The 26,630-nt window shown below is 43.6% G+C and overlaps 1 protein-coding gene and 1 long non-coding RNA gene across 4 annotated transcripts in view; one reads left to right on the top strand and one right to left on the bottom strand.

Moving 5' to 3' along the window:
* Window positions 1-7,803: 7,803 nt before the first annotated feature.
* LOC307097177 lies at window positions 7,804-18,615 on the bottom strand. Its single transcript, XR_013813344.1, has 4 exons — window positions 18,273-18,615; window positions 15,333-15,558; window positions 10,912-11,062; window positions 7,804-8,868 (listed from the first exon to the last, which is right to left on the bottom strand). It is a non-coding gene; the product is annotated as an uncharacterized lncRNA (long non-coding RNA).
* Window positions 18,616-18,800: 185 nt separating this feature from the next.
* JAM2 (junctional adhesion molecule 2) overlaps window positions 18,801-26,630 on the top strand; it is a 53,663-nt gene continuing 45,833 nt past the window's right edge. For all 3 annotated transcript variants that reach the window (XM_079767180.1, XM_079767179.1, XM_079767181.1), the window contains exon 1: window positions 18,801-19,011. In XM_079767180.1, the coding sequence (XP_079623306.1) occupies window positions 18,948-19,011 (64 nt within the window). In that variant the 5' untranslated portion in view covers window positions 18,801-18,947. The remainder of the gene's footprint in view (window positions 19,012-26,630) is intronic.

The raw sequence follows: 26,630 nt of genomic DNA, 5'->3' as shown, positions 1-26,630 counted from the left end.
CTCAAGAAGAAGTAGAAAATCTAAAAAAGCTTATAACAATTAAAGAGATCAAATGATCCACTTAAAAACTTCCCACAAATAAAAGACCAGGTTCAGGTTACTTTCCTGGTGAAGTCTACCTAACATTTGAAAGAGAGTGAATACTAATTCTTTATAAACTCCTTTTAAAAAATATATATTTTTTATTGATTTCAGAGAGAGGAGAGGGAGTGAGAGATAGAAACATCAATGATGAAAGAGAATCATTGATTGGCTCTCCCCTGCATGCTCCACACTGGGGATGAGCCCGCAACCTGGGCATGTGCCCTGACCACGAATCAAACCATGACCTCCTGGTTCATAGGTCTACACTCAACCACTGAGCCACACCGGCCAGAGTACAAACTCTTATAAAAGATAAGTGAGGCAGGAATAATTTCCATCTCTTATAAGACTAAAAATGCCCCGATACCAAAATCAGACAAAGGCAAGAAGATAGAGGGGGGAAAATCAACAAAATACTTGCAAACTGAATCCAATAATGTATAGAAAGATTATGTGTTATGACTGAATGGTATTTATCCTAGGAATGCAAGGGTGGTTTAATATGAAAAATCAATCAATGTAACAATCTATAAATAATATAATAAAGAACAAAAAAAGCACATGATAATCTCAATAGATGCAGAAAAACCACTTGCCAAAATCCAAGTAGCGTTTTTAGACATTTTCTTAAAAGCCTTCATGACATTTCAGTACCACTGATATACTGCATATCTGGTTAAGCTTTTTTCACCCTCCTCACATAATTTCTTCCTCTTTGGGAGCAATATTATGCCCACTGAGAGTTCATGGCCCGGAATATTCAGATTTATATGATAAGAAAATGTAGGATGAGCAATCACCTCAAATGCCACTCTTTCTACAGCTTATTTATTGTCAGTGGCAGCAAAGGATGCAGCTATTCAATGACATTGGCCTACCGCCTTGCTCTTTATTGTGGTCCTCTGATCATCCTAAAATGTAGGATGAGCAATCACCTCAAATGCCACTCTTTCTACAGCTTATTTATTATCAGTGGCAGCAAAGGATGCAGCTATTCAATGACATTGGCCTACCGCCTTGCTCTTTATTGTGGTCCTCTGATCAGCAGCACTACCATCCCCAGCCTCACCTCAGAGCCGCTGGATCAGAGTCTGCGTTGTAACAAGATCCTCTGTTGATTCAGATTCACATTAGAATCTGAGAAGCACTGGTTTATAGGACAGTGTATAATCCTCCCTCTGTTGGGAAACATTAAGATAATGTGTGAATGGAAAAAATATGTGTAGACCCGAAGAGTAGTTAAGTCCTCCCTGCCCCTGACACCCGTTTCTCTCAAGTTTTTTTTTTTTTTAAATATACTTTATTGATTTTTTACAGAGAGGAAGGGAGAGGGATAGAGAGCTAGAAACATCGATGAGAGAGAAACATCGACCAGCTGCCTCCTACACAGGATGTGCCTGCAACCAAGGTACATGCCCTTGACCGGAATCGAACCTGGGACCTTTCAGTCCACAGGCTGACGCTCTATCCACTGAGCCAAACCGGTTTCAGCTGTTTCTCTAAAGTTTTGACTATGCAAGTTTATTTCTTAAAAGTCAGCAGTATTATTTTTTGAACCCAGAACCGGCTGTCATTTGTCTGTCTGGCTGCCTGTTTGCCGAGAACGGTTAATTTTATTTACTTCTCCTGAGCAAGTGAAATCCCCATGAAGTTGTGTCTCGATGCCTTGCCTCCCATCTTTTTCTCTGCTTTGTTCTTTATCTCCCCCAAAGCAGGGGTTGGAAAGAGCAAGATAGAAACAAGTCAAGGCCTCTGTAAAATGAATCACGCTTTGAGAGTGATCGCTTTTCTTGGAGCCGGTAACACAGTAAAGAGTTTTTATCTATTAGACTATTTGGAAGAGCCAGCAAGCTTAGCGTGGGAGAGAGAATACCAAATTCATTTCATACACTTTGGTTCTTTGTTTATGAAGATGAGGTTAATTTTTTATTCTTTTTTGTTACATATATAAAATTTTGAAGTGTGCGTGAAACATTTCAGCCATACAGAAAAGGAGAGAAAATAGTATAGCAAATGCCATCTACCCATCTCCTAGGACCTAGGTTAACCTTTTTGTCACTTTTTGCTCCTGTAATTTTCTAAAGTATTTTAATATTTTACAGATAATCTGACCTTTTTAGAACCCCTACTTTTTCTGTGTATCTTTTTTTAATGGCATTTTATTACATAAAAGATGGAGTATGCTTAACTAAGACTTTTGAGGTTAAACTGGATGGATTGTTCAGTTCTACAAAGCTTCCATTATTATTCTCATCACTGTTTCCCCTACTAACAGGAGACAAGGAAAAAAAAAAAAAAAAAACTTGGACCTGTTGAATTAGTCTGAGTACCAGCTGAGACACTATTTTGGGTGTTTCCAGAGGAGCTCTGACAACGGAAAGCAAAGTTCTCTTTAATTTTAGACCATTAACAAAGACTGTGGTCAAGCTAAGCCAAAAACCAAGCTCTCCTCATTGAAAAAGCTGTGGGAAGATTTGGCTATATACCATCGGCCTTTTCTTAATTAAGAATCTCAGTCAGCCCAGCCACTGAGGCTCAGTGGTTGAGTGTGGACCTATGAACCAGGAGGTCACGGTTCAATTCCAGGTCAAGGCACATGCTGGGTTGCAGGTTCGATCCCCAGTAGGGGCTTTGTAGGAGGCAGCCAATCAAAGATTCTCTCTCATCATTGACTAGAGGCCCAGTACATGAAAATTCATACACTGGAGGGGGGGTCCCTCAGCCTGGCCTGCCCCCTCTCACAGTCCAGGAGCCCTCAGGGCTATGAGGTAATCAGGGGAAGGCGACACCCCAATCACACCTCTGCTACTGCCACTGCCGGCAGCGCAGGCCTCAGCTGGCCCTGGTTACCTGAGCCTCAGGCGGCCCTGGGCAGCTGGGCAGCCATCATTCAAGGCTTGCTTGCACCTCGGGCCAGCCCTGGGCAGCTTGGGGGTCTGAAGGGACTGGCTGTGGGTGCTGCCATCTTTGAGGGTATGGCAGTCATTAGCATATTCCTTCCTTATTGGCTGTGGGCACTGCCATATTTGTGAGGGTGTGATGGTCAATTAGCATATTCCCTCTTTATTAGACAGGATGTTTCTCTCTCTCCCTCTCCCTTCCTCTCTTTGAAATCAATTAAAACATTTTTTAAAAATAAGAATCTAAGTCAACATATTGAAGTTTTTGAATGCAGAAAAAGGGAATGGAGAGTAGAAAAGAGAAAAGTGGTGATAAGAGGAAGATCAGAAGAGAGAAGAAAAGAAGTAGATGGTCTTATAAACTCCAACTCAAATGCTATAATCAAGGCAGCTCTTTCTTCTAGCTTCCTAATTCCTTTCTAGTCTAACATACTAGGTGTACTAGGACAAAATTACTAGTTAAGTATGTCTTTTTTTAAAAAATATATGGTTTTATTGATTTCAGAGAGAGGAAGAGAGGAGAGAGAGATAAAAACATTGATGAGAGAGAAACATCAATCAGCTGCCTCCTGCATGCCCCTCACCAGGGATCAAGCCTGTAACACAGGCATGTGCCCTGACCGGGAATTGAACCGTGAACTCCTGGTTCATGGGATGACACTCAACCAACTGAGCCACACCATCTGGGCAAAATTAAGTATGTCTTAAACAACTTGTAAGAGAGAGACAGTGTATGTGTTTTCAGTGGCTGGGGGGAGAGGGGACAAGAGGAGAAAGGAAAAAATCTGCAGTAGTTGAGTGCCGGTTTCCAGCAGCAATATGACCCGATATTGTCATCAGAAGACTTGTTTATTTTTCGTTTCTGAATTTGAAGACTCAAATATAAGAGTAGAGTATTTTATAGTTGCCAATGCCTTTAAAACCACATCCTCTGTCCCAGTTTTTGTATGTGACGAACCGAAGTTCCAGAGTGGCCATCTGAGAGTGTCTCCAGGAGGAACAATGCAGTTTCTGGACAGACCAGTCTATCGGCACTTTTGACTTTTACTGCTCCAGGAGGTTTAGTCCCTATTCCAGGAAGGAATGGCAAGGGTGGCCATTTCTGCCTTGACCTCATGGGGCGTTTCAGAAGTCTCACTACTCTCCACCATTGTGTTCACAGGCTCCAAGCCAGCAGACACGCATTCGAACCTCTGTCCCTGTGACCATTCCCAGCACTTCAGGGAACCGTAGCCGGGCCGTCTTTATAATATTTCACATCCACAAAACATAATATTTTTGACAAGTGCTCCAATTCCTAGGAGCACTCACATCTATAAGGCACTACACAAGCCTTAAGATTCAGTGAAACATTGAGAGGGCTTTAAAGGCGATCATATGAAAAAATATATATATATTTATGACTTCTCCAGAAAAACATCAATCTTGGCCTGCGTGGTGGACAGAATGTTGTCACAGTGTTAACAGCAGTGAAACTAATTGTTAATCTGCTGCTGCTCTTCCAGTCAGCTACTTTTCATCAGGGCCAAAAAGAACATTCTAGCAAGACTAAAACTATCCACCTGGTTTAAAGGGGACAGATCCAAGAACACAGTGGGATTCTGAAATCTTTGGGAGTGAAATGACATCATCCTGTTCCTTGTCCATCCCGTCTAAAGTTTGCCCTAGCAAGGTAGATCAAGTTTATTCCTGTCCTCTAAGCCCTTCCCAACGATCTTTTTTTCTCTCTTAGGTTTCTCAAGTTTATTTATTTTTTCTTGCTCAAATGTATTTATTTATTTATTTATTTATTTATTTATTTATTTATTGGGAGTAATGGTGATCTTTTTAAAAAAATATGTATAGCTGCTTTATTTATTGTACCAGTATTTTCCATGAATTTTTAGAGAGAGTAGAAGAGAGAGGGAAAGACAGAGAGAAATATCGATGTGAGAGAAACACATTGATCAGTTGCCTCTAGCACACACCCTGACCAGGGCCCGAGCCTGGGAGGACCCTGCAACCGAGGCATGTGCCTTTGACCTGAATTGAACCCAGGACCCTTTGGTCTGCAGGCTGATGCTCTATCCACTGAGCCAAACGGGCTGGGGCTTTATTTATTTTTAATTAATCTTTATTGTTGAAAGTATTACAGATGTCCCATTTGTTTGTTTGTTTTTTCTCATTGACCCCCTTCACCCTGTACCCACCCCGCCCAAGCTTTCACCACTCTATTGTCTGTGTCCATGGGTTATCCTTCCCAACGATCTTAGAGATGAAAGGACACAGTTGAGATGCTGGTAAGAAAAGTTATTCTAAGTATAGAATTTCATCAGCATTAGGAATTTGATTATGCGTGAAAATTAAAGATTTATGCAGACACATCAGAGAAAAATGTGTTCAGGATTCATAGTAAACACCAAGTGAATGATAAGCAGCCTGTTTTTGCTACATGTTCTCCCATTTATCTGCCTTGCGTGGGAGTACATGCTAAATTCTGTACTTCAAAAGAATGCCTGAGGACTAGGCCCGAATAAAAAGGGCTACAGTAAGAAGAAAAGATAAAGAGAAAAAAATAAATAAACGGGGTAGAGTGGATTCAATCTTTTTTTCTGAACTCCAAGGCAAATTAACTGAAGTGCAAAATAAATTTTTAGTCATGTTTTTCTTTGTTGGCATAATGGCAAAAATACTCTCTTAGCCAATGGGCAGGGGATAGAATATACTACTAAAACTCAAGTTTTCTTGTTGCATTTTGGCCATATGAATCAGAAACTTCAAAAACTGCCTGACCTTTTTACTCACCAACTGCACTGAGACAATAATCAGACAAGAGTACAAATATATAAGGATATGCATCACAGCTTTCTTATTTATAAATTAAATTAACATTGGTTAATAACATTATATAAATTTCATGTGTACAAGTTTGTAATAACACAAGATCATTATACTCTACTGTGTGCTCACCACCCAAAGTCTAGCCTCCTTTCATCACCATGTATTTGACTCCCTTTACGCTCTTCATCTTTCCCCTCTTCATCTTTCCACTGCCCTCTGGTAACTACCATACTGTTGAAGCTATGAGTTTGGGTTTTTATTTGTTTGTTGCTTTCTCTTTTATATCTCACATGTGAGTGAAATCATATGGTTCTTCTCCTTTTCCATCGGATTTATTTCACTATTTATTTCTCAAGAATCACCCATGTTGTTGCAAATGGCAATATCTCATCTTTTTAATGCCTGTGTAGTATTCCTTTGCATATATGTACCACATCTTCTTTATCCATTACTCATCAAAGTACACTTATGTTGTTTCCATGTCTTGGCTATTGTGAATAATGCTGCAATGAACATATATCTTTACCAATAAATGTTTTCAAATTTTTTAGGTAGATACCCAGAAGAGAGATTGCTGGGTCATATAGTAGATCTATTCTAATTTTTGAGGAACCTCCATACTATTTTCCATAATGCTTGCATCAACTTACTCTTCTTCCAGCACTGTGCAAGGGTTCCCTTCACTCCATATTTTCTCCAACATTTGTTATTTCTTGTCTTATCTATCTATCTATCTATCTATCTATCTATCTATCTATCTATCTATCTATATAAAAGCCTAAGCAACCGTTACAACCAGTCGACTGAACAACCGGTTGACCCGTCACTCTGATGCACACTGACCACCAGAAGGCAGATGCTCAATGCAAGAGCTGCCCCTTGATGGTCAGTGCGCTCCCACAGCCAACCTCCCGCATCCCTCCCCGCAGCCAACTGGCCCCGATTGGCCCCCGAATTGCCAGCCAGACTGAGGGACCCCACCCATGCACGAATTTGTGCACTGGGGCTCTAGTTGATAATAGTCATTCTAATAGGTGTGAGGTGGTATCTCATTGTGGTTTTGATTTGCATTTCCCTTACAACTAATGATGTTAAGCATCTTTTCATATATCTGTTGGCTGTCTGTATGTCTTCCTTGGAAAAGTGTCTATTCAGGTCCTCTCCTCATTTTTCTTTTTGTACTTTTTTATTTTATTTTCTTCCCATTTTTAATTAGACTGTTTTGTTATTGTTGTTGAGTTGTATAAGTTTTATATATATATATATATATATATATATATATTGCAGTAGATTGATTGCCTTGGAAAGGTGGGTAGAAGAGTGGCAGTAACATGGCAGTGATGTAGAGTAAAGGCTTTAGATATAAGCAGATCATGTCTTGTTCTGTGATTAACCAGCTGGATGTCCTAGGGCAGTGATGGGCAACCTTTTGAGCTTGGTGTGTCAAACTTCACCAAAAAACTGAGCATAACTCGGGTAGTGTGTCACTTTGAGGAAAAAACTAACTCCAAGTCTCTAGTTGCAAATGTTTCATCCTCAGGAGCAGCAAATGTTTCATCCTCGGCATGCGGCCGCGTGTCATCAGAAATGGCTACGCGTGTAAGTGCTGACACGCGTGTCATAGGTTCGCCATCACTGTCCTAGGGGAATTTATTGGACCTCAGTCCAACTCTTTTCCTTTGTATGGATAATTAAAGTAGGTAATGAAAATAGAGTACTTAGCAATGAGATTGACATAAAGAGATATTGAAGCTTAGAAGGACTATTGATTTTAAAAAGATATTGTTGGGTGTTATAGACTGAATATTCGTGTCCTCTCAAATTTTATATGTTGAGATCTGAATCTCAGTGTGATTATACTTGGAGGTGGAGACCTTAAGGAGGTGATTAGATCCTGAGGGTTGAGCCCTCAGGAATGGGATTGAAACCAGCCCAAATGACCCTCAAGGTTTTTTTGCCTGCCTCTGTGAAGTCAAACACATGACACAGGTGCTGATGGAAGGACAGTGATTTATTCAGGTGCCCACCTGAAAAGCTGGCAGGCTCATGCCTTAACATCTCAGGGCAGGCAAAAGGCTTTCGTAGGAGGTTCGTGGGGAGAGGGGAACTAAGGAACTCTGGTGGCATGCAGTTTCGAATTCCAGCTATCAGGTGGTTCTGATATTATCTTTCAAGTGTGTCAGCATCTGGCGGGTTTGTTTGTTTGTTTGTTTGTTGTTTTTCTCTCTGCCAGTTTTATTGATGATCTCTGGGTACAGGATGTTGCAGGCCTGGCCAGCCATTGGCGTCTGCTATACTCCTGTGGTCGAGGCCAGCAAAAGGAGAACTGGAACTGCTGCTGCCTGTAACATGCTTATAAGGAAACTGTCAGTATGAGTTCCTTTTACCAGTTCATTCATATATTTTATTCTAATTCCATTTCATGGGTTAGTCAGAGTAGTATAAAGCTTTTATTCCCGCCCACTGGCATGGCTCAATGGTTGAGCGTCAACCTATGAACCAAGGGGTCACGGTCCAATTCCTGTTCAGGGCACATGCCCAGATTGTGGGCTCAATCCCCAGTGTAGGGCGTGCAGGAGGCAGCAGAGGTACAGAATAATCACACTCTTGTCAAAGATGTACAGATATTCATTAGTAGCTAAATAATTATTGAGCATTTACTAACTGACAAGCACTTCATTAGGCAAAGAGAAATATAATAACGAGCCAAAAATTAGATGGGCCCTGACTTCCTGGAGTCTACAGTCTACAACTGGTTACTGATTGTGATCAATTGAGTGTAAAATCCCAGTGATGATGCCAGAGAGGAAGCGGGTAGTGAAAACTGGCAATAGCAGGATTTGATCCATTCAGAAGTCCAGCATTTCCTAAAGAAATGGCAGTTGAGCAAAGACAGAGGGTAAGTCAGCCTTGACCAGATGAGATGGGGGTGAAAGAGGTACAGTGCACAGCTAAGCACATTGAGTCTGGAGTCAGCCAAGTGCCCTTCCAAACCGCATTCTGCCATCACAAGCTCCTGGGATCCTAGGCCTGTCGCGCAATCCCTCTGTCCCAGCAACTTCACCTGTAAAATGGAAATAATAGATGTCCTTATTTAACATGATTGGTATGAGGGCTGAATGAGATAATATGAGAAGTGCTTAGCGTAGTACCTAACATGTAGCAAATATTCAATAAATGTTAGATAGTACTTAAGGGGGGAAAAAGGAATAGAGATCCAAGTGCAAAGAGGGGACCGTGTATGCAAAGGCCCATGGGAGTGTAATAATAATAAAAAAAGAAATGAAGCCCTGATGTACAGAATATATATATATATATATATATATATATATATATATATATATATTTCCCAAAAATGTATACACACACTTTGAATAATTATAAAGGCAGCATTATTAAACTACATTTCCTTTTCAAAATTGAGCTGTTAAAGTGTATACACAATTTTTGGGGGAATCCTTGTATATATACTATGCTTTTTCCTATACATATATACCTTCTCACTTAAAGGGAGCACTTTATGGCTTCTCTTTGGCATATCTGAATCACTAGCATCACTACTCTTGCACTTTGGGGCCATTATTAAGTAAAATAAGAGTTGCTTGAACACAAGCACTGCCACACTGAGGCAGTTGATCTGATACCCCAGGTGGCTATGAAGTGGCTAACCAACAGGTGGGTTGCGTATACAGTTTGGATACTCTGGACAAGGGGATGATTCACATCCTGAGGGGAATGGAGAGATTTCAGCACATTACTCAGAACAGCACACAATATAAAACGTACGAGTTGTTTATTTCTGGGATTTTCCGTTTACTATTTCAGGCCACAGTGGACTGAGGGTAGCTGACAATATGGGGGAAAAATTGCGGAAACTACAGTATATTCTGTTTTTATTCCAAAAGCTGCTGGCAGCCGTTGAAGGTTGTAAGCAGTGGCACTCCAAAGTCCCCATCATTCTCCCTCTCCACCTCTGTGCTACAGCCCCACTTGCCTACTTGGGTTCTCTAGTACTTGTCACCAGGCCTTTCACATAACGTTCCCTTTTCATAGACTGTTCTTTCCACCTTTGTCCTCCTCGTTCCTGTATTAAATATTTTTATTGATTTCAGAGAGGAAGGGAGAAGGAGAGAGAGATAGAAACATCAATGATGAGAGAGAATCATTGATCGGCTGCTTCCTGAACACCCCTCACTGGGGATCGAGCCCACAACCTAAGCATGTGCCCTTGATAGGAATCAAACCCGGGACCCTTCAGTCCACAGGAAGACGCTCTACCCACTGAGCAAAACCAGCGAGGGTCTCCTAGTTCCTTTATATTTCAGCTTAAGTGTCACTCCCTGAGAGAAGCCTTCCCTGATCTCAACTAGGTAAGCACCTTATGAATACCTCCCTTGGTACACATGCTCGCTTTGTCTGATTGATGTCTGTCTCTCCCGCCTACATCTCCCCGGGTTGAGACATTGTCTATGATTGCACACAGTTACGTCTCCAACCGTTAGCACAGTGGCTGGTCTATAGTAGGTGCTTATTTCATATTGGATAATGGAAGACAGAAAAGATGGAAGAGAAGGAAGGAGGGGGGCAAGTGGAGAAATTGAGGGGGGCGGTGTGGAGAGGTGATGATATCAGTTCAATTTAGACTTGATTTTAAATTAAAAATTTTTAAGTCAGTTTTCATTGATTTTGAGTGCTGCGTCTAGGAACAAATGTTCTAAAAACAGGGAAAACGATTTGAAATTTAAAAAAAGGCAGCTCACACCTGGCTGAGGTGGCTCAGTGGTTGAGCATTGACCTATGAACCAGAAGGTCACGGTATGACTCCCGGTGGTTTGGGATCACTAACTGTGTCAATGTGGGCAGGTTACCAAGTCTGAGTCGCCTTTAAACCCAGACGGAGACATATGATCCTTTGGCAGCCAGCCAGACTCCCAAAACATGCTTCCCGTATCCCCAGGTGCTTTATATGCAGCTGGCCACTCAGAACAACTGAATATGGATCATGCAGAAATGAGATTCTTCTACTGATTTGGCATCTGGAGTTTACCAAGTACTTAGCGATATCGGTCAGTCATCGGTAGGGTTATTAAAACATGCATCATCTCACCTTTCCCAGGCTTCCTCACTGAGTTGTTGCAGAGATCCAAAGAGAAAATGCATGTGAAGAGATTTTCAAAACATCAAGTGTCAAACAAATGAGTCTGACATTGCCATTATAGAGATCAACTACCAGCATTCAGGTTGGCTTTTTCTTCTTCCTAGAAGGGAAAGAAACATTTCATGGGAGTCCACCTTCTCTGATACCTCAGTGAGTCTTGGAAATCGGACAAACCTGGGTTTAAATCTGGCTCAGTTATTTTACAGATGCCTAGTCCTAGGCCAGGGACTGAACTTCTCAAAGCCTTTGTTCTCATCTGTGAGATCATCAATAACACCACCTCACAAAGTTGTTTTTTAGATAATGCCTGGAAGTGCTGTGCACAGTGCCAGGCATATAGTACTTCATACATGTTAATGTTTAATATCATCACTGTCTTTAGGAGTATTCTGAAGAGCAGTGACCCAATGGAAGAATCACAGAATTGAAAATCTTTCAGCTCTAGAACCCCAGATCCAAGATGTTGAGTTAGATGGCAGAACTCCCTGCAACCCAACAGAGCGTTCTTACTCCCCTCACTCCCTCCAGCATTAAGGCCATTTATTAAGTGTAGTTGTCCTTGGCAAGGGATTTCTGGGGGGACAGGGAGGATCAGTTATAACTTGGGTCAAGTTCTATATGAGATGGCCAATCCATTCCGAGACAATGTAGAGAGAGCTACACTGGGGACGGCACAGGAAAGACATAGCTAGTGTTCATTCCAGGCCTGCTCTTTTCTTATCTTGCGGGGTGATCTTGAGGAAGTCACTTCACCATTTTGGGCCTTATCATCCTTAACTCTGAAATGAGGGAAGGAGTTATGTAAGAAGGGGATGGAGTTAGAGATCGCCTCTAAGTTCTCTCCACATGTCCGGTGTTATGATTCTATGCTGGTAGACTAATTGGTGCCTGTCCATCCTTTGTTTGCCCCTGGCAAATGTTTGTTAAATGCTAGCTCCTCCCCCAAGTAAAGTCCATTTTAAAAATAATTTTCATATTATCTAAATCCCTATGAAATTTCTAATTGTCATTCAATAAAAAAACAACTATTAAGTCAATAGTAACTGCACTTTAAAAAAATAAAACATTAACAATTGATTTATTGATCACTGATGAACTTCACATAATGGGCAGGTAGAATCACCTTAGTGATATTGAGTAATCTAGACGAAGAGAACGTGAAAGAAGGAAAGTTCCTGCTTGTAGTAATTAGAACCAGGTGAGGCAAATTTTCTTTTCTTTTGTTTTTTCAATATTTTATTGATTTCAGAGAAGAAGGGAGAGGGAGAGAGAGAGATAGAAACATCAATGATGAGAGAGAATCATTGATTGGCTGCCTCCTGCACGCCCCCCACTGAGGATGAGCCCAAAACCTGGGCATGTGCCCTGACTGGGAATTGAACCATGACCTTCTGGTTCATAGGTCAACACTCAACCACTGAGCCACGGCCGGGCAAAGCTGATTTTCTTTTCTTCTTCTTGGAAGAAAGTTTTGAGCACAGAATTGTTATAATGCACTTGAAGAAAGATGTCCCTTTGGGAGAGTAGCAAAGGCTACAGGCTGGGGACACCGTGAGCTTCTCGGAATAGGTTTACTTATCTGGAAAGAACTGTAGTTTGAGCACAAGCAGGAATGTGCTGTGGGCACATCAGAATGGAATGTTGAAATCAGGCTTATTCCAGAAAATGATCGGAGGAAGTAATGATGAGGGATAAGTGAGTAATGAGGATCCCTTTAGTTAAAGACTTTAAGTTCTATCCATAGGAGTTAAAAGTTTACATGAGAGACACTTGGGAATTGTGTGGTTTTGAAAATGGAAGATTTTTTTTTCTCTTGTCTCTAAATTGCAGTGTGTGGGCACACTTTTTCTCCACACCCATGAGAAAAAAATAACCCATCCAACACAGAAATACCAGATCTAAAATGCTGTGAGGAGTCACTTCATTTAAACACAGCCCTTCTCTGTGTTGCTTCTTTGAGGCAAGGTGCCTGGAACATTACTTCAAATTCAGAATTAGAGTGGGTGGAAAGAATGAAAAATGGTAAGATGTCCTAAAGCACCAAGTCCCTGTTTATGTCCACCTGACAAAACCACTTTCAGTGTCAGAGGAAAGCGATTATGACACGTGCAGGCGGGGGGAAGGCCAGCATCATCATGGAGACTAGGACAGACGAATCCCATGCTCCCAGGCTAGGGATTCTCCCAGGCAGAACAGTAGTGAAACCAACTTCCAACCACTCACTCATGAAGCAGAATCAACTATTGCTGTTCTCCTCACCATCCTGCTGCTGTTTGTAATCATTTCATTGTTTTTATCTTATGCACTCGTTTTATACTTTATTAACTGTACAGCACAAGCCTATGAATTCTTTCTGCAAGTTGATTTAAGGCTTGCTTTTTCTATTGTCTAAGTGGTCAATGCCCTCACAATTATTAAACACAGAAGATAATTCTCAATCCTTTTTTTTCTTTTCCTTTTAGCATTTGACACTATCAACACCTACACATTTGGTTCCTGATTCTCTCCCAGTTCCTCTCGTACTTTTTAAACTGCTCTTTCTTGTGTTCTTTCTGAGGGTCTTCTTTTTTATTTGTTTCAGTCGTGTTATCAGACTTTAATTGTTAGAGCAGTTTTAGGTTCATAGCAAAATTAAGCAGAAGATACAAAGATTTCCCATATTATCCCTGCCTCCACATGTGCCCTGGCCAGTAATCAAACTGGAGACCTCTTGGTGCATGGAACAATGCTCAACCAATGGAGCCACATGGGCCAGGGCTCAGTGTTGTTTTAATCTGCATTTCCCTGATGGCATATGCAGCATCTTTTCATGTGCTTATTTGCCATATTCTTTGGTAAGCTGTCTGTTAAGATCTTTGACCCATTACTTAATCAGGTTGTTTGTTTCCTTATTGTAGAATTTTAAGAGTTCTTTGTAGCCCTGCCTGGTAGGGATCAATTGTGGGGGCCATCCCATTCTCTCTCTCTCTCTCTCTTCTAAAAATCAATAAAAACATCCTCAGGTGAGGATTTTAAAATAAATAAATAAATTTTTAAAAAAAGTTATCAACAAACCCAAGGTCACCTAGACTTTTCTCCTCTGTTATCTTCTAGGATTTTTATAGTTTTGGGTCTGTGATCCATATTGAGTTCAGTTTTGTGAAGTGTGTAAGGATTATGTCTAAATTGCCTCCCCCCCCCCCCCATAGGTCTTTTTCCTACCTCTTACTGCATTTATTTCCTTAGATTCATCGTTAGATAAATATTTACTTTTATCTGGATTGCTCTCTTTTATTCACTCTCCAGTCTTCTAGAAAAGTCCTCAAATACCAGTTCATGGACTAGCGGCATCAGAATCAGTCAGGGTGTTTATTAGAAGTACAGCTTCATAGGTGCTCCCAAGATGGAAACTTCTGGGACTCAATATTTTAACATAATTTTAAGCAGGGAATCATATTTAAGGATTGTAGGTGATTCTGAGAGCAGAAAACTTTGGTGATCACTGTTCTAGGAGATGCTGATGATATTCACACTTATTTCTTTAGTCAATCCTAAGGGTTTTCTAAGCCCCAACATAGGGACACACTCTTATCCTTGACCTTGAACAAGCCATTGTTACGGGACTAAAGGGTCCATTTGCTGCATGCATCAAAGCCCAATAAGACACGAACAGGAATTTGCAGACAAGAAAGTAAGGATTTATTAAGGGATGGCACCAAGCCCAGTCACAGATAGCTCATGCTCAAAGACCTGGCTTCCCCATGGCTTCCAGGGGATGGACTATATAGGGAAAAAATAATTAACTATGGTGACTAAAGGAGTTAGGGTGGTGGTCTCTATTGATTGGTTGGTGCTAGGGTAGGGAGTAATTGATCATTGCATATGGTCCTGGTGTCAGCCATGGACTTGCTCTGTCCAATTTCACAAGAATTTATTCTGTGGCATCATTCTGCTTTCCTGGGTCCAGAGCTAAAACACAACTGAGGCCAAGATGTTGTCTTTAGTTTGACTGAAACTCTGTCTCTGTAGTCAATAGGCCCAGGTCCTTGTTTCTAAGACTACTGGAGGCTGATCATAACCTCACTGTCCTGAAGGCTTAATGATTAAGCAAGGGAGAGGGAGGTGGGTGAGTCAGGGAGCTGGGTGAGGCCAGTTTGAGTCAAAGGGAAAAAATCAAAATAAAAGGCCAGATTAAAGAAAATAAGGTTTCTGTGTGGTTACAATTTAGCATCTCTCAGCACAGTTTTCTCATCTATACAGTGAGGATGATAACATTTTCTCCCTTCCTGAGTTGTTGGGGGATTATGTATTGCACTATTCTGACTCCACCATTGAGAAAGCACTCAATAAAAAACAGCTGTCATTGTTTTCTGTCCTCCAGTAGCACTTACCATGTGGTAATAGATGTCTTCCCAGATGGGGCTCTCTCTCTCCTCAAGACTATGAGCTTGTTAGCAGCTAAGACACGGTCTTGTTCATCATTGTCCACCAGCATCCAGCACATGGTAGCCATTTGACAAATGCCTTGACAGGGTGACGAATACATAACCAAGGGAATCAGTTATGCACATAGTTCGTCACAGAATATTTTAAAATATGTCTTTTCTGTGTGTGTCTCTAGGGAGGAACAAAAGAGACATAGAGTTGTGGCAAGAATAAGAAAAGAAGATGCCAACAACTTTTCCTTTTTTTTTTTTAAATATATTTTATTGATTTTTTTACAGAGAGGAAGGGAGAGGGATAGAGAGCCAGAAACATCGATCAGCTGCCTCCTGCACACCCCCTACCGGGGATGTGCCCACAACCAAGGTACATGCCCTTGACCGGAATTGAACCTGGGACCCTTGAGTTCGCAGACCGATGCTTTATCCACTGAACCAAACCGGTCAGGGCACCAACACCTTTTCTTATGAAACATGGCATCTTTCTATTGTGGATGGTGGAAGGACACCAGGTGTTAGACGGGTGGGGGCAGGTAGGACCTGGATTCAGCAACCTCCGTACTTGAGTTCTGGCTAGGAAAGAATTCAGAGCCAAGACTCAGACTACGAGAGAACATGTATTTGGACAATCACAGAGACAGAAGAAGTAATTTGTAGAAGAAATGGGCTTAGGGAACAAATGATAGCAGTAAAGGAGCTTGGGAGTGAGGAAGGTCATGGTAAGGCACCCCCAGAAGTTCAGGCGGAGGGAGAAGAGAAAGCCTTAGGGCTGGGGGGTTCTCCCAGAAGGCAGAGTGCACTGGGTCCTCCATCCTAAGGGTTCTGAGGGTGGAGCTTTTAGGGGAGGTCCCAGGGGAAGATCTCAATAGAATATTCAGCAGCTTTCCAGCTGTGTCCTTTCAGGGTCTAGGTCTCCACTGATTGATTGGTCAGCACCAGGGCAGAGGGTCATTAGTCAATGCAGCTGGTCCTGAGGACAGCCATGGGGGCAGTCACTTGTCTGGTTTTGCTGCTTTTCTGGGTCTGGAGCTGAAATACAACCGAGGCCTAGATGTTATCTCTAGGGAGGAAAGGTCAGGGGGTCCAAATGGCATGACCATCTATATGCTAGGGGAGAAAAGGTCACCCTTGGGACGAGGCCCCACCCTACAAATGCCCTTTGCTAGTCACCCAGGGCTTTCCACCTGGTGGCCTTCTGCACTTGGCCCATCGCCCTTGCTCTGCTCATGTCTCCCTAACTGCCTTCCACATTTCTTGTTATTGCCAGAAAAATTGGAGTAAAACTGGAGTGAGTCTGTGGTTAGATCTGTGCCCCTTCTCCTTACTTGACTGCAGTATGAACTCTAACATTTTTGCCATTTAAAATAATTTAGCCGAAACCGGTTTGGCTCAGTGGATAGAGCATCGGTCTTCGGACTGAAGGGTCCCAGGTTCGATTCTGGTTAAGGGCATGTACATTGGTTGCGGGCACATCCCCGGTGGGGGGTGTGCAGGAGACAGGTGGTCGATGTTTCTCTCTCATCGATGTTTCTAGCTCTCTATCCCTCTCCCTTCCTCTCTGTGGAAAATCAATAAAATATATATTTTAAAAAGTTTAGTTGTTAGGTTTTCTTTCTTTTTCTTCTTCCTCTTTTTCCTCTTCTTCTCCTCCTTCTCCTTCTCCTTCTTAGAGAAGACAGGAAGGAGAGAGAGAGAGAAATAAAAACATAAGCCCTAGCTGGTTTGGCTCGGTGGATGGAGCTTCGGCCTTCGAACTGAAGGGTCCCAGGTTCCATTCCCGTCAAGGGCACATGGCTGGTTGTGGGCTTGATCCCCAGTGGGGTGCGTGCAGGAGGCAGCCAATCAATGATTCTCTCTCATCATTGATGTTTCTATCTCTCTCTCCCTCTTCCTTCCTCTCTGAAATCAATAAAAATATATTTAAAAACAAACACAAACATCAATGTGTGAGAAACATTGATCAGTTGCCTCCTGCACATGCCTGACTGGGGAACGAACCCAAAACCTGGGTATGTGCCCTGACCAGAATCGAACCCGCCACCCTTTGGTGCACGGGACCGCGCTCCAACCAACCGAGCCACACTGGCCAGGGCCATTTGGCCACTTGGACTTTCCTTTCTGGGCACTAAGCTGCCGTCACTGTCACCAAGGAAACAGCAGAGATGCCTCCTTCCTCACAGCTCTGCGCAGCCACACTCTGGTCGCCTTTGTCCACGGAGCTAGCTAAATTCTTTGTGTGCACACCACTAAGTCAGCCGTCGTCTACACAGACCTTTGCCCATTTTCCTACCTTTAAAAAAACATGTCCCCCAAAAGTAGATGTCTACCAATGTCTTCCTGCCAAGGGCCTTTTTTCCAGCCAGACCTGTCCATAATCTTGAACGCACCAGACATTTTTGGTCCCTTGGGAGCAAATATAAAAATTGCCTGTGTAGCCTTTGTGGTGCGGGCAGTATTAAGGGAGGGTCCACTTTAAAGCACGCAACAGAGCGTGCCTAACGGGTTTCCCTTTGAAAAGCACTGTGGACCAAAAATAAACCTGAGAGAGGGCAGCTGTGGAGGTGTAACATGTGGAAAACTCCACGGGCGGCCGTTACGTAACAAGGAACATGCTAAATATTTCACAGTTAGAGGAACTTCCAACTCCGACACGTGAACGGCCAAGGACACTAAACACACCTCAGCTCTCCGAGGAGCGATCGCGCCCACGGAGAAGGGGCCAGAGCCAGGGCTCAAACCGGAGACCTGCCCTCCAGCACGGCTCCTGATGGCTTTTTTTTTACCCTCCTACCTTGATTGCCTTTTTTTACCCTCCTATCTTGATTGCTTTTTTTACCCTCCTACCTTGATTGCCTTTTTTTACCCTCCTATCTTGATTGCTTTTTTTACCCTCGCGTCCAAGGCGGAGCAGGCGAACCCCATCTCCTCGGAGCGCCTCTTCGGCTGCTCCTCTCCACGCCAGAAATGTTCCCAAATATCTCCACCTCTAGGCTGCAAACCTAAAAAAAGTTTTGCGACAGGGAGGGCAAGAGAGGAGACGGGAGCCAGGCGGGCGAGCCCCGCCCGCCCCGTGGCCCGCACCGCCCGCCCCGGGCCCCCCGCCTCGGGGACAGCTGGCAGCCGGCGCAGGACCAGACACAAAGCCGATCCATCCCGGCGGCGCGGGGTGGGGGCGGCCCGCCGCCGCTTCCCTTCCGCTCCTCGCCTCCTCCGGCTCCCTCCTTAGGACCCAGCCGACACCTCCTCCGGCTTCCACGGCCCACCCCTCTCTCCCAGCCGCTACCCCCCAAGAAAGAAAGGCCCAGACCCCGCATGCCCCCCCCCATCCCGGGGCTGGGGAAGACCTGCCACAGGCAGCCAGCACCGAGAGCGCCCCAGGCTGGGAGAAGCTGACGTCGCTTCGGCGTTGGCCCCTCCCTCCCATCCCCTCCCCTCCCCTCCCACTGCTCCGGGAGCCTCGCCTCCTCTCCCGCCCCAGAAGTTCAGGGGTCCCCGCTCGGCCTCCCGCGCTCCGGCCGCCGGGACCCGCAGCCTCCGGGAGCAGCCCCCTCGGTGCCCGCGAAGATGGCGAGGAGGAGCCGCCGCTGCCTCCTCCTGCTGCTGCGCTACCTTGTGGTCGCCCTGGGCTGTAAGTTCCTCGGGGACCTCCGCTCTCCCTCCCGCCGCTGCCGGGACCAGGTCCCCCCGGCGCGCCAGCCCGCGTGCGGGGCCGGCTCCGACTCGGGGCGCGGGGGCGCCGCGGGGCGTCGGACTTGGCCCCCTGCGGGCCTGGAGTCGGGGGTGCGGGCGGGCTCGGGGGCGGGGGCCCGCGGACTTGGGCTTAGGGTCCGGAGCATCCGAGGCAGTCAGTTCTCTAGTTGGAGAACGCGGCGGGTCCACCCCAGCAGGTTCCTGCTCATCTGGCGAAGTTGGGCTGAGTTTTCCAAGACACAGGGACGCGATCGGAATGCGGAGCTCACTGGCTGCTTGTAAGATGCTGAGATCCCAAGATGGCATCACTCGGAGGCGGGCGCCGGCCACACCACGTCCGGGAGGAGGGGGCCGCGGGGCAGTGTGCCGGGGGCTCCCGAGGGTCCCCGCCGGGAATGGGCGGTGCACGCGTGGGGCTGGGGCGAGGGGCACTCCCGGCTGCTGAGCCCGGATCACTTGCATCCTCTCCACCTGCACATCTCCATTCAGTGCAAGTCCCGTCTGGGGGCTCCAGCCAGCTCCGTGCACCCCCCCCCCCCCCCCCGCAGGGGAGGTCCGAGGGGACGATTGTTAGAAAGAGGCCGAGCCAGGCTGAATGGCCGAGAGGCGGGTAGAAGGGAGGGACGTGTCCCATCGCCGCTTTCACGGGATGGTTCTAAACAGGATTTTCGAGGACTCCAGGTTCATGCGATTTTAAATCCTGAGAACGTTTCCTATTTTGTTTTCTTCTCGTTAACTTTTTAGGAAAATGGAGGAAATGGCACTAGCTCTTAAGCACTTAAGCAATGAAGTCCCTTTTCTTTCGCTTGGTTCCTTTTGGTCATTTTTCTCTTCCTTTTCTTCTTTTTTTTTAAATAGAATAAGTTATTCAAGTTCTGGTAATAGACTATTTCAAATAACCTGCCAGATGAGCGTCTAATACCATAATGCGATGACTGTTTCTCACGCTCTTAGTGCCCGAGTGGGTGTTGCTCAGCTGAGTGTGATGGGAGCTTTGGCCCTTAGTGAGGCAGAAGGTGCAGGCGGTCTCAGTAACGGGGCCCATGCTCACCTATAGGATAGAAAATCACACCGGGGAAGCCAAGCTTCACAATAAAACCAGTATGTAATTTTGCAGTGTCAAGCGGTGTTACTTGGAACACACAGAGAAACAAAATGCACGAATGCTGAAAGGCAACAAAGAGTCAGGCTGGAGGACTTGTAACGAAACTGCTGAGAAAGTTGTGTATTCGGTGACCATCCTACATTTCAAATAAAACAGACTGTGACTTCAGTGTAGAATTGTCACTAGTTAACATCAGAGAAAACGGTGTTAGTGTGCTATTCTTCTTCAGTCATCAGAGTAGAAACGGTACACCCCAAGTTTGAAGTTGTAGCCAAGGAACAACCAACACAGGCTTGGATGGATGAGCCGGGTAACCTCCTCCTCAAGTTTTGGGTAAATCTAACACTTTGGCTCCTTGAATCCCTGATTCCTATAGGGAATGAATGTGTAAGTAAGGCGGGGGAGGGGGGGCGGGGGGAGGGGGGGCGGTCTTTTCTATCTTGTTCCTGGGATGCCCAAAGGCCTGGCATTGCAAGAATGTCTTTTTTTCTTTGTCTTTTTAAAATACGCTTTTAACATTTATAACAATTTAGGTTTAAAGAGAAATTGCTAAGATAGTATAGAGAATTCCTATTATACGACACCCACTTTCCCCTATTGTTAACAGTTTACATTAGTATGATACATCTGTCACAATTAATGAACCAGTATTAATATATTATTATTAGCTAAAGTGCACACCTAGATTTCCTATATTCTTACCTAATGTCTTTTTGTTGTTGTTGTTCCAGGATTTCATCCAGGATACCACATTACATGCAATAGTCATGTTTCCTTAGCTCCTCTCAGCTGTGACAGTCTAAGACTTCCCTTGTTTCTTATGTGAAGTATTTTGTAGAATGTCCCCCCATTGGTATTTCTCTGTTGTTTTTCTTATAACTAGACTTAATGGTTGTGGGGGTTTTTGGTGGTGTTGTTTTGGAGGAAGGTCGCAGATGTAAAGTGGCATTTTCATCATATTACCCTAAGGGTACATACAGGGTGTCCTAAAAAAAAATATATACGCATTTTGAATAATTATTCATTCCATGGGTTAAATCTGAAAAGAAAGAAACATCAATTGAGCTATCAAAAACAAACGTGTGTATACATTTTTTGGGACATCCTATACTATGAATATGACTTATTGTTATTGTTAACCTTCATTACCTGGATGAGGTAATATATATCTGGTTTGTCCACAGTTATCTCTTTTTTTCCCTTTCACACTGTTTTTTTTTTTTTTTAAGGAAAGTCATTAGGTACAAATCACACTTTAAGGAAGAAGAGTTATGCTCCACATCCTTGAGGATGGAGTATCTCCATAAATGATTGGACTTCTCCTTGGGAGATGTGTCTATCCCTCCCACATTCAGTCATTCATTTATTCATTCATTTTTATATCAGTATGCACTCATGAACATTTATTTTACACTTTGGATTATAGTCCAATACTATTTTATTTATTTTAGTGCTCAGGTTATTTCAGCTTTGGCCATTGAGTTTTTTCAGTTGGTTCCTTATGTCCCTTTGACATATCCCCACCACATACACACACACACACACACACACACACACACACACACACACACATTTTTCACATTACTTTTCTTTCTCGCATCACAAAGTATTCCACACTGATCTTGTGTATTTTCTGCGTGGGTCCCAGAATCAGCCATAACGCCAAAGAATCCCTGGTTTCTTTCATTGTCAAATGGTATTAGAAACCGAAATCTGGGCAGGAGGCATGCTCATGGCTAGCAGGGTGTTGTTGGAAAACAGGGATGTTTTTCAGGGCTGTTTCACTCTACAATCCTATTTGTGACCTATCCACTCGTGTCCAGATCCAGAAACAGTGTGTTGAAGGCTCCCATGTATGTCAGACACTTTTCTAAGGACTTTCTTGTATATCTCTTGTTAAGGTCTCAACAAACGCATGAGAAGGAACGTATAATTTATACACATAGTGACCCCAAGGCTCAGGAAAGCTAGCTTGCTTGTCTAAGCCCACTTATCGAGGCTGGAAAGAGATAGAACTGGAATTTAAAGACCTGAGAATTTTTTTTATGGATAGCTGGACTTCTTATCTTTCTATCTGAGTGCTTAACCCTCTTGCCATCTTTATTCCAGAATAGAGTGGAGTAGATTTAGTGGAACTAGTGGCTTTCTTATGTTCTAATTACATACTTATATTTTTAACATACATCCAAATATAACTGTACCACTCTTCTGTCTCAATCTTATCGTGTATGATACCATGCTTATTCCATTTTTTATTTCTGTTTGTCTTCCTCTGTAGTCTGGAAGATTATTTTTGTTCTTGCTACTGTTATTTAAACTATGCTTTCAGTGTATCTATTGATATATGGACATTTATTTGTGTGTTTAGTTGAATGATATTTTTATTTCTCACTAAAATGGAAGAGAATTTCTTGATGTTTGCTCACCACTGGAGGTCCAGGGCTGAGCGAAGTGTCTGGTATAAATATATGTGTGTTGATCTGGGGATGAGTTAGAGTGGGTGAAAGAAATGGGAGGAAATTAACGATTATATTCTAAATCATGAAGCCCTAAGTAGGTGGGGTATCAGTTTTCTCTAAGGTGATATTTAAGCTGATACCTCAAAAAAACAAAAGAAGTGAATGTTTAGTATGAGGGATAGGGGGACAGGGGAGGAGATGTCCATGCATTCTGGTATCTTTCAAAGCCAAGGAGTTGAATGAGCATGAGAGCAGTGTGCTGTTCTTGACTCCGCATGACTGGCAGCAGCTGGTCCTCCGAGTGGACTGGAACCTAAGCCAGTCAACTTGGCCTGACTCATCTGTAATCTCTCATCAGCTGATAAGGACTGTGGGGTGAGGGTGGGCGGGAGTCTGGCTCTTCTGTAAAATTACAAGGTTCCTCCTCTGTGGTGGAACTGACCCAAAATAGCCACTAGGAGAGTTCTGCCCCCTGTAAACATTGTTTAGAACAAAGCTTTATAGTGAGTTTGCTGAAGAGAACTGGTTCCATCCTGCCATGGACATCTTATCTGATGAACATAAAGGTCAAATTGGGCTTGCTGGTAGACCCGATAACCATTTCCAGACTGCAACAGAAATGACCTTTTAAAAAAGTCAAGTCCTGGCCAGTGTGGCTCAGTTGGTTTTAATGTCATCCCGTGCACTGAAAGGTCACCAGTTCGATTCCCAGTCAGGGCACATACCTAGGTTGCAGTTGTAGATTTGATCCCTGGTCGGGGTATGTGTGGAGGCAACCAATCGCTGTTTCTCTTTCACATCAATGTTTCTCTCTCTCTCCCCTTCCCTCTCCCTTCCTCTCCCTCTAAAATCAATAAAAACTTTTTTTTAAAATGGCAAAACAAAAAACATCAGCATAAATAGGACCTGGAGTTTCCTAAGGCTGAGAAGACTCATTATTCCTCCACATGAGTGGTTTAATGAGAGGAGCCCATGTGAATTTACATGTGCTTGCCCTACCCACGGTTTCCATCGCTTTGGTTCTCTCCTGGGGGCCTTTTGGGTGGAGAAGATGTGTTGGGCCATAGACACAAGAGGCAGCTTCTCTTGTTGGCAAGCAGCCTTGCCTTGTTGAAGACAGCCCCGCAGAAGACAGTAAAGGCCATCATTTAAAATATCAATTCTTCTCATCTCACAGCAAATAAGGGCAATAATTATGAGCCAGTACTTCGGTAGAGTTGTACTGCCAGATTGATGTTTTGAGGAAGATGAGGGTGAGGATGGAAAGGGAGACTCAGAATTGGAGTCAAGTGCTTTTTGTGGCAAAACTTTAAACAACTTAAAGCTAGGCAATGTTTTCTTGGAAGGTGTTACTGCTAACCAGGCAAGAACTCAGAAAAACAACCCAGCTGTATTAGTTTCTTATCACTGTAGTAACAAATTATTAAACATTTACTACAGCCCTAGTGGGGTTTGGCTCAGTGGGTAGAGCATTGGCCTGCGAACTGAAAGGTCCCAGGTTTGATTCTGGTCAAGGGCACATGCCCAGGTTGTGGGCTCAATCCCCAGTGGGGGACTTGTGGGAGGCAGCCGATCCCTGATTCTCTCTCATCATGGATGTTTCTATCTCTCTCTCCCTCCTCCTTCCTCTCTGAAATCAATAAAAAATATATTTTAAAAAATTTACTACAACACAAATTTATTATCTTAAAGGTCTAGAGGTCAGAAGTCCAAAATAGGCTAACATCAAGGTATGGGAAGGGCAGCGTTTCTTCTGGAGGCTCTAGAGAGACTTTTAGTGCTCTTCCAGATTCTTGTGGCCACCTGTTCATGGCCCTATTCCTCCAGACTCAAAGCCAGCAATGCCAGGCTCCATGCCCCTGGTTCTCTCTCTTCCGCCTCCCTCTTCCAGAAGGACCCTTGGTAGTTACATGGGCCCACCAAGGTCATCCTGGATAGTCTGCTCATCTCAGGTCAGCTGTTAGCAACTTTAACTCTGTCTACAGCCCTGATTCCTGCTTACAATGTAAGGTAACATACTTACAGGTTCCTGAGAGTAAGATGTGGACATCTTTGAGGGACCATTATTCTGCCTACCACACCAACCCAAATGAGGATATGCATAGCCACTGTGTCATCAGTATTGTGGCCAAGAATATTCTAGATCCCATGGAGCAATGGTAACTTTTACCTCTAAGTTATAAGTCATAGGTTTATATACCAGTTTGATGGAACTTGGGGACTCAACAAGGGCTGAGTCACATATGTTATCGCCTGTTGGGAATGGCTAAAGGCATTTCCCCAAACCTGAAATGGATACATAAATTGATTATTTACTGCCAGACAGCTAAGGGCATTTTAATCTACATGTTATTGCCTCCTCCTGGCCAAACACCTGAACAGCGGGAGGTAATTCTTCCAATCTGACAATGGATGCTGTGTACCAAACCCTGGCCTTTAATGTGTATATCCCCACCTTGCCTTGGGACAAATTGTGTTAATAAAAAGCAAGGGGTCCTGAGACAAGGGAGAACTTGGTTTCTTTAGCCAAGCTCCTCTGGCCCCCATAATGCCTTCCAAAATTATGTTTCGTCTCTGGACTCTTGATTAATTTATGCACAGCCCTTCTCCAGGTTTCTGAACCCTTCTAGATGCCAGATCAAGACCACAGGCATTACTCTAATGCTGAACTCTGTGCTCACTTCCTAGCTGTGTGACCTTATACAGGTCATTTGACTTGTGTACGTGTGTATGCCTGTCAGTTTACCCATGGGTAATGGTGATAATCTCAGCATGTTTCCTCCACCCACTCCACTCCTCCTCACCCCCTTCCCATCTAATCAACAGGTATATATTTATACCTGCGACTAGCCAGGCACTGTGCTCAACCCCTGGACATACAGTGGTGAGCACACATCAAGAAATTTCTTCTCTTATGGTGATTTAGAAAGAATTAAATGTGTGTACATGTATATAGCACACTTAGAAAACTGGTACTGATATTATTGTTAAAATTTGGGGCATTGTAATTAAACATTCACATTCTCACTTAATGGATTTCCTCCATTTACGGGAGTCATATCCAAAGACATATAATGGGGTTGTTTCATAAGTATTATACTCATTTAAGTTGCTTATTTTACTTAATTTTATTATTTTAAGAATTTATTTTAAAATGTGGTTTTATTTTGTTTTGTTTTGTTAATCCTTACCATAGGATATTTTCCCATTGATTTTTTAGAGAGAGTGGAAAAGAAGGATGGGAGAGAGAGAGAGAGAGAAAGACACATTGGTAAGTTGCCTCCCACACGAGCCCTGACCAGGACCAGGGATCGAACCTACAACCCAGGTATGTGTCCTTGACTAGGAATCGAACCCATGACCCTTCAATGCACAGGCTGATGCTCTAACCACTGAGCACACCAGCGAGGGCTTAAAATGTGTTTTTTAAAGTGTTATTTATACTTTAAATATACTACATTGGTATCTCTGTCTATGAAAAGAATATGCTAGCTAGGTAAAGAGCCAGTTCTGCTGGCAGCAACAGCACTCACAGACGTCCAAGGGCATGAGCAAGCCTGAGGAGTGTGAGGGGATGAAAGCTCCTCGCTGCCAGGCCTGAGGACAGGGGAGGGCAAAGCCCAGCACCCGGGTGCTGGAGGGCCTTGTGGGACACAGTTAGGATTCTGCATTTATCTTGAAGGCAAAGAGAAACCATTGAAGGCGTTTCAGCATTGAATCTGAGTCAGATTTGCATTTCAAAAAGAGAACAGAGTGGATGGGAGATGGGGAATGGGCAGGATGGGGTGGGTGGGCAGTTGAAGTGGGGAGAGGTGCCGTAAGTGGTCCAGCAATTCATAAGTATTTTCATACAGCTTATTGAAATATATGCACACACATGTACAATTAAACATATACCCACACATAGTTGTTTTATATTTGAAATGTAGTGAATTAAATTAATCAGGAATTTGAGGAATTTTAAAATCGTGTTGTCGTGTTCCTGACTTTCTC

Source organism: Cnephaeus nilssonii (genome assembly GCF_951640355.1).
Source record: "Cnephaeus nilssonii genome assembly, chromosome: 3".
Classification (NCBI taxonomy): Eukaryota; Metazoa; Chordata; class Mammalia; order Chiroptera; family Vespertilionidae; genus Cnephaeus; species Cnephaeus nilssonii.
Note: the sequence above shows the minus strand (reverse complement) of the source record. Positions and strands in the feature narration are given on the sequence as shown.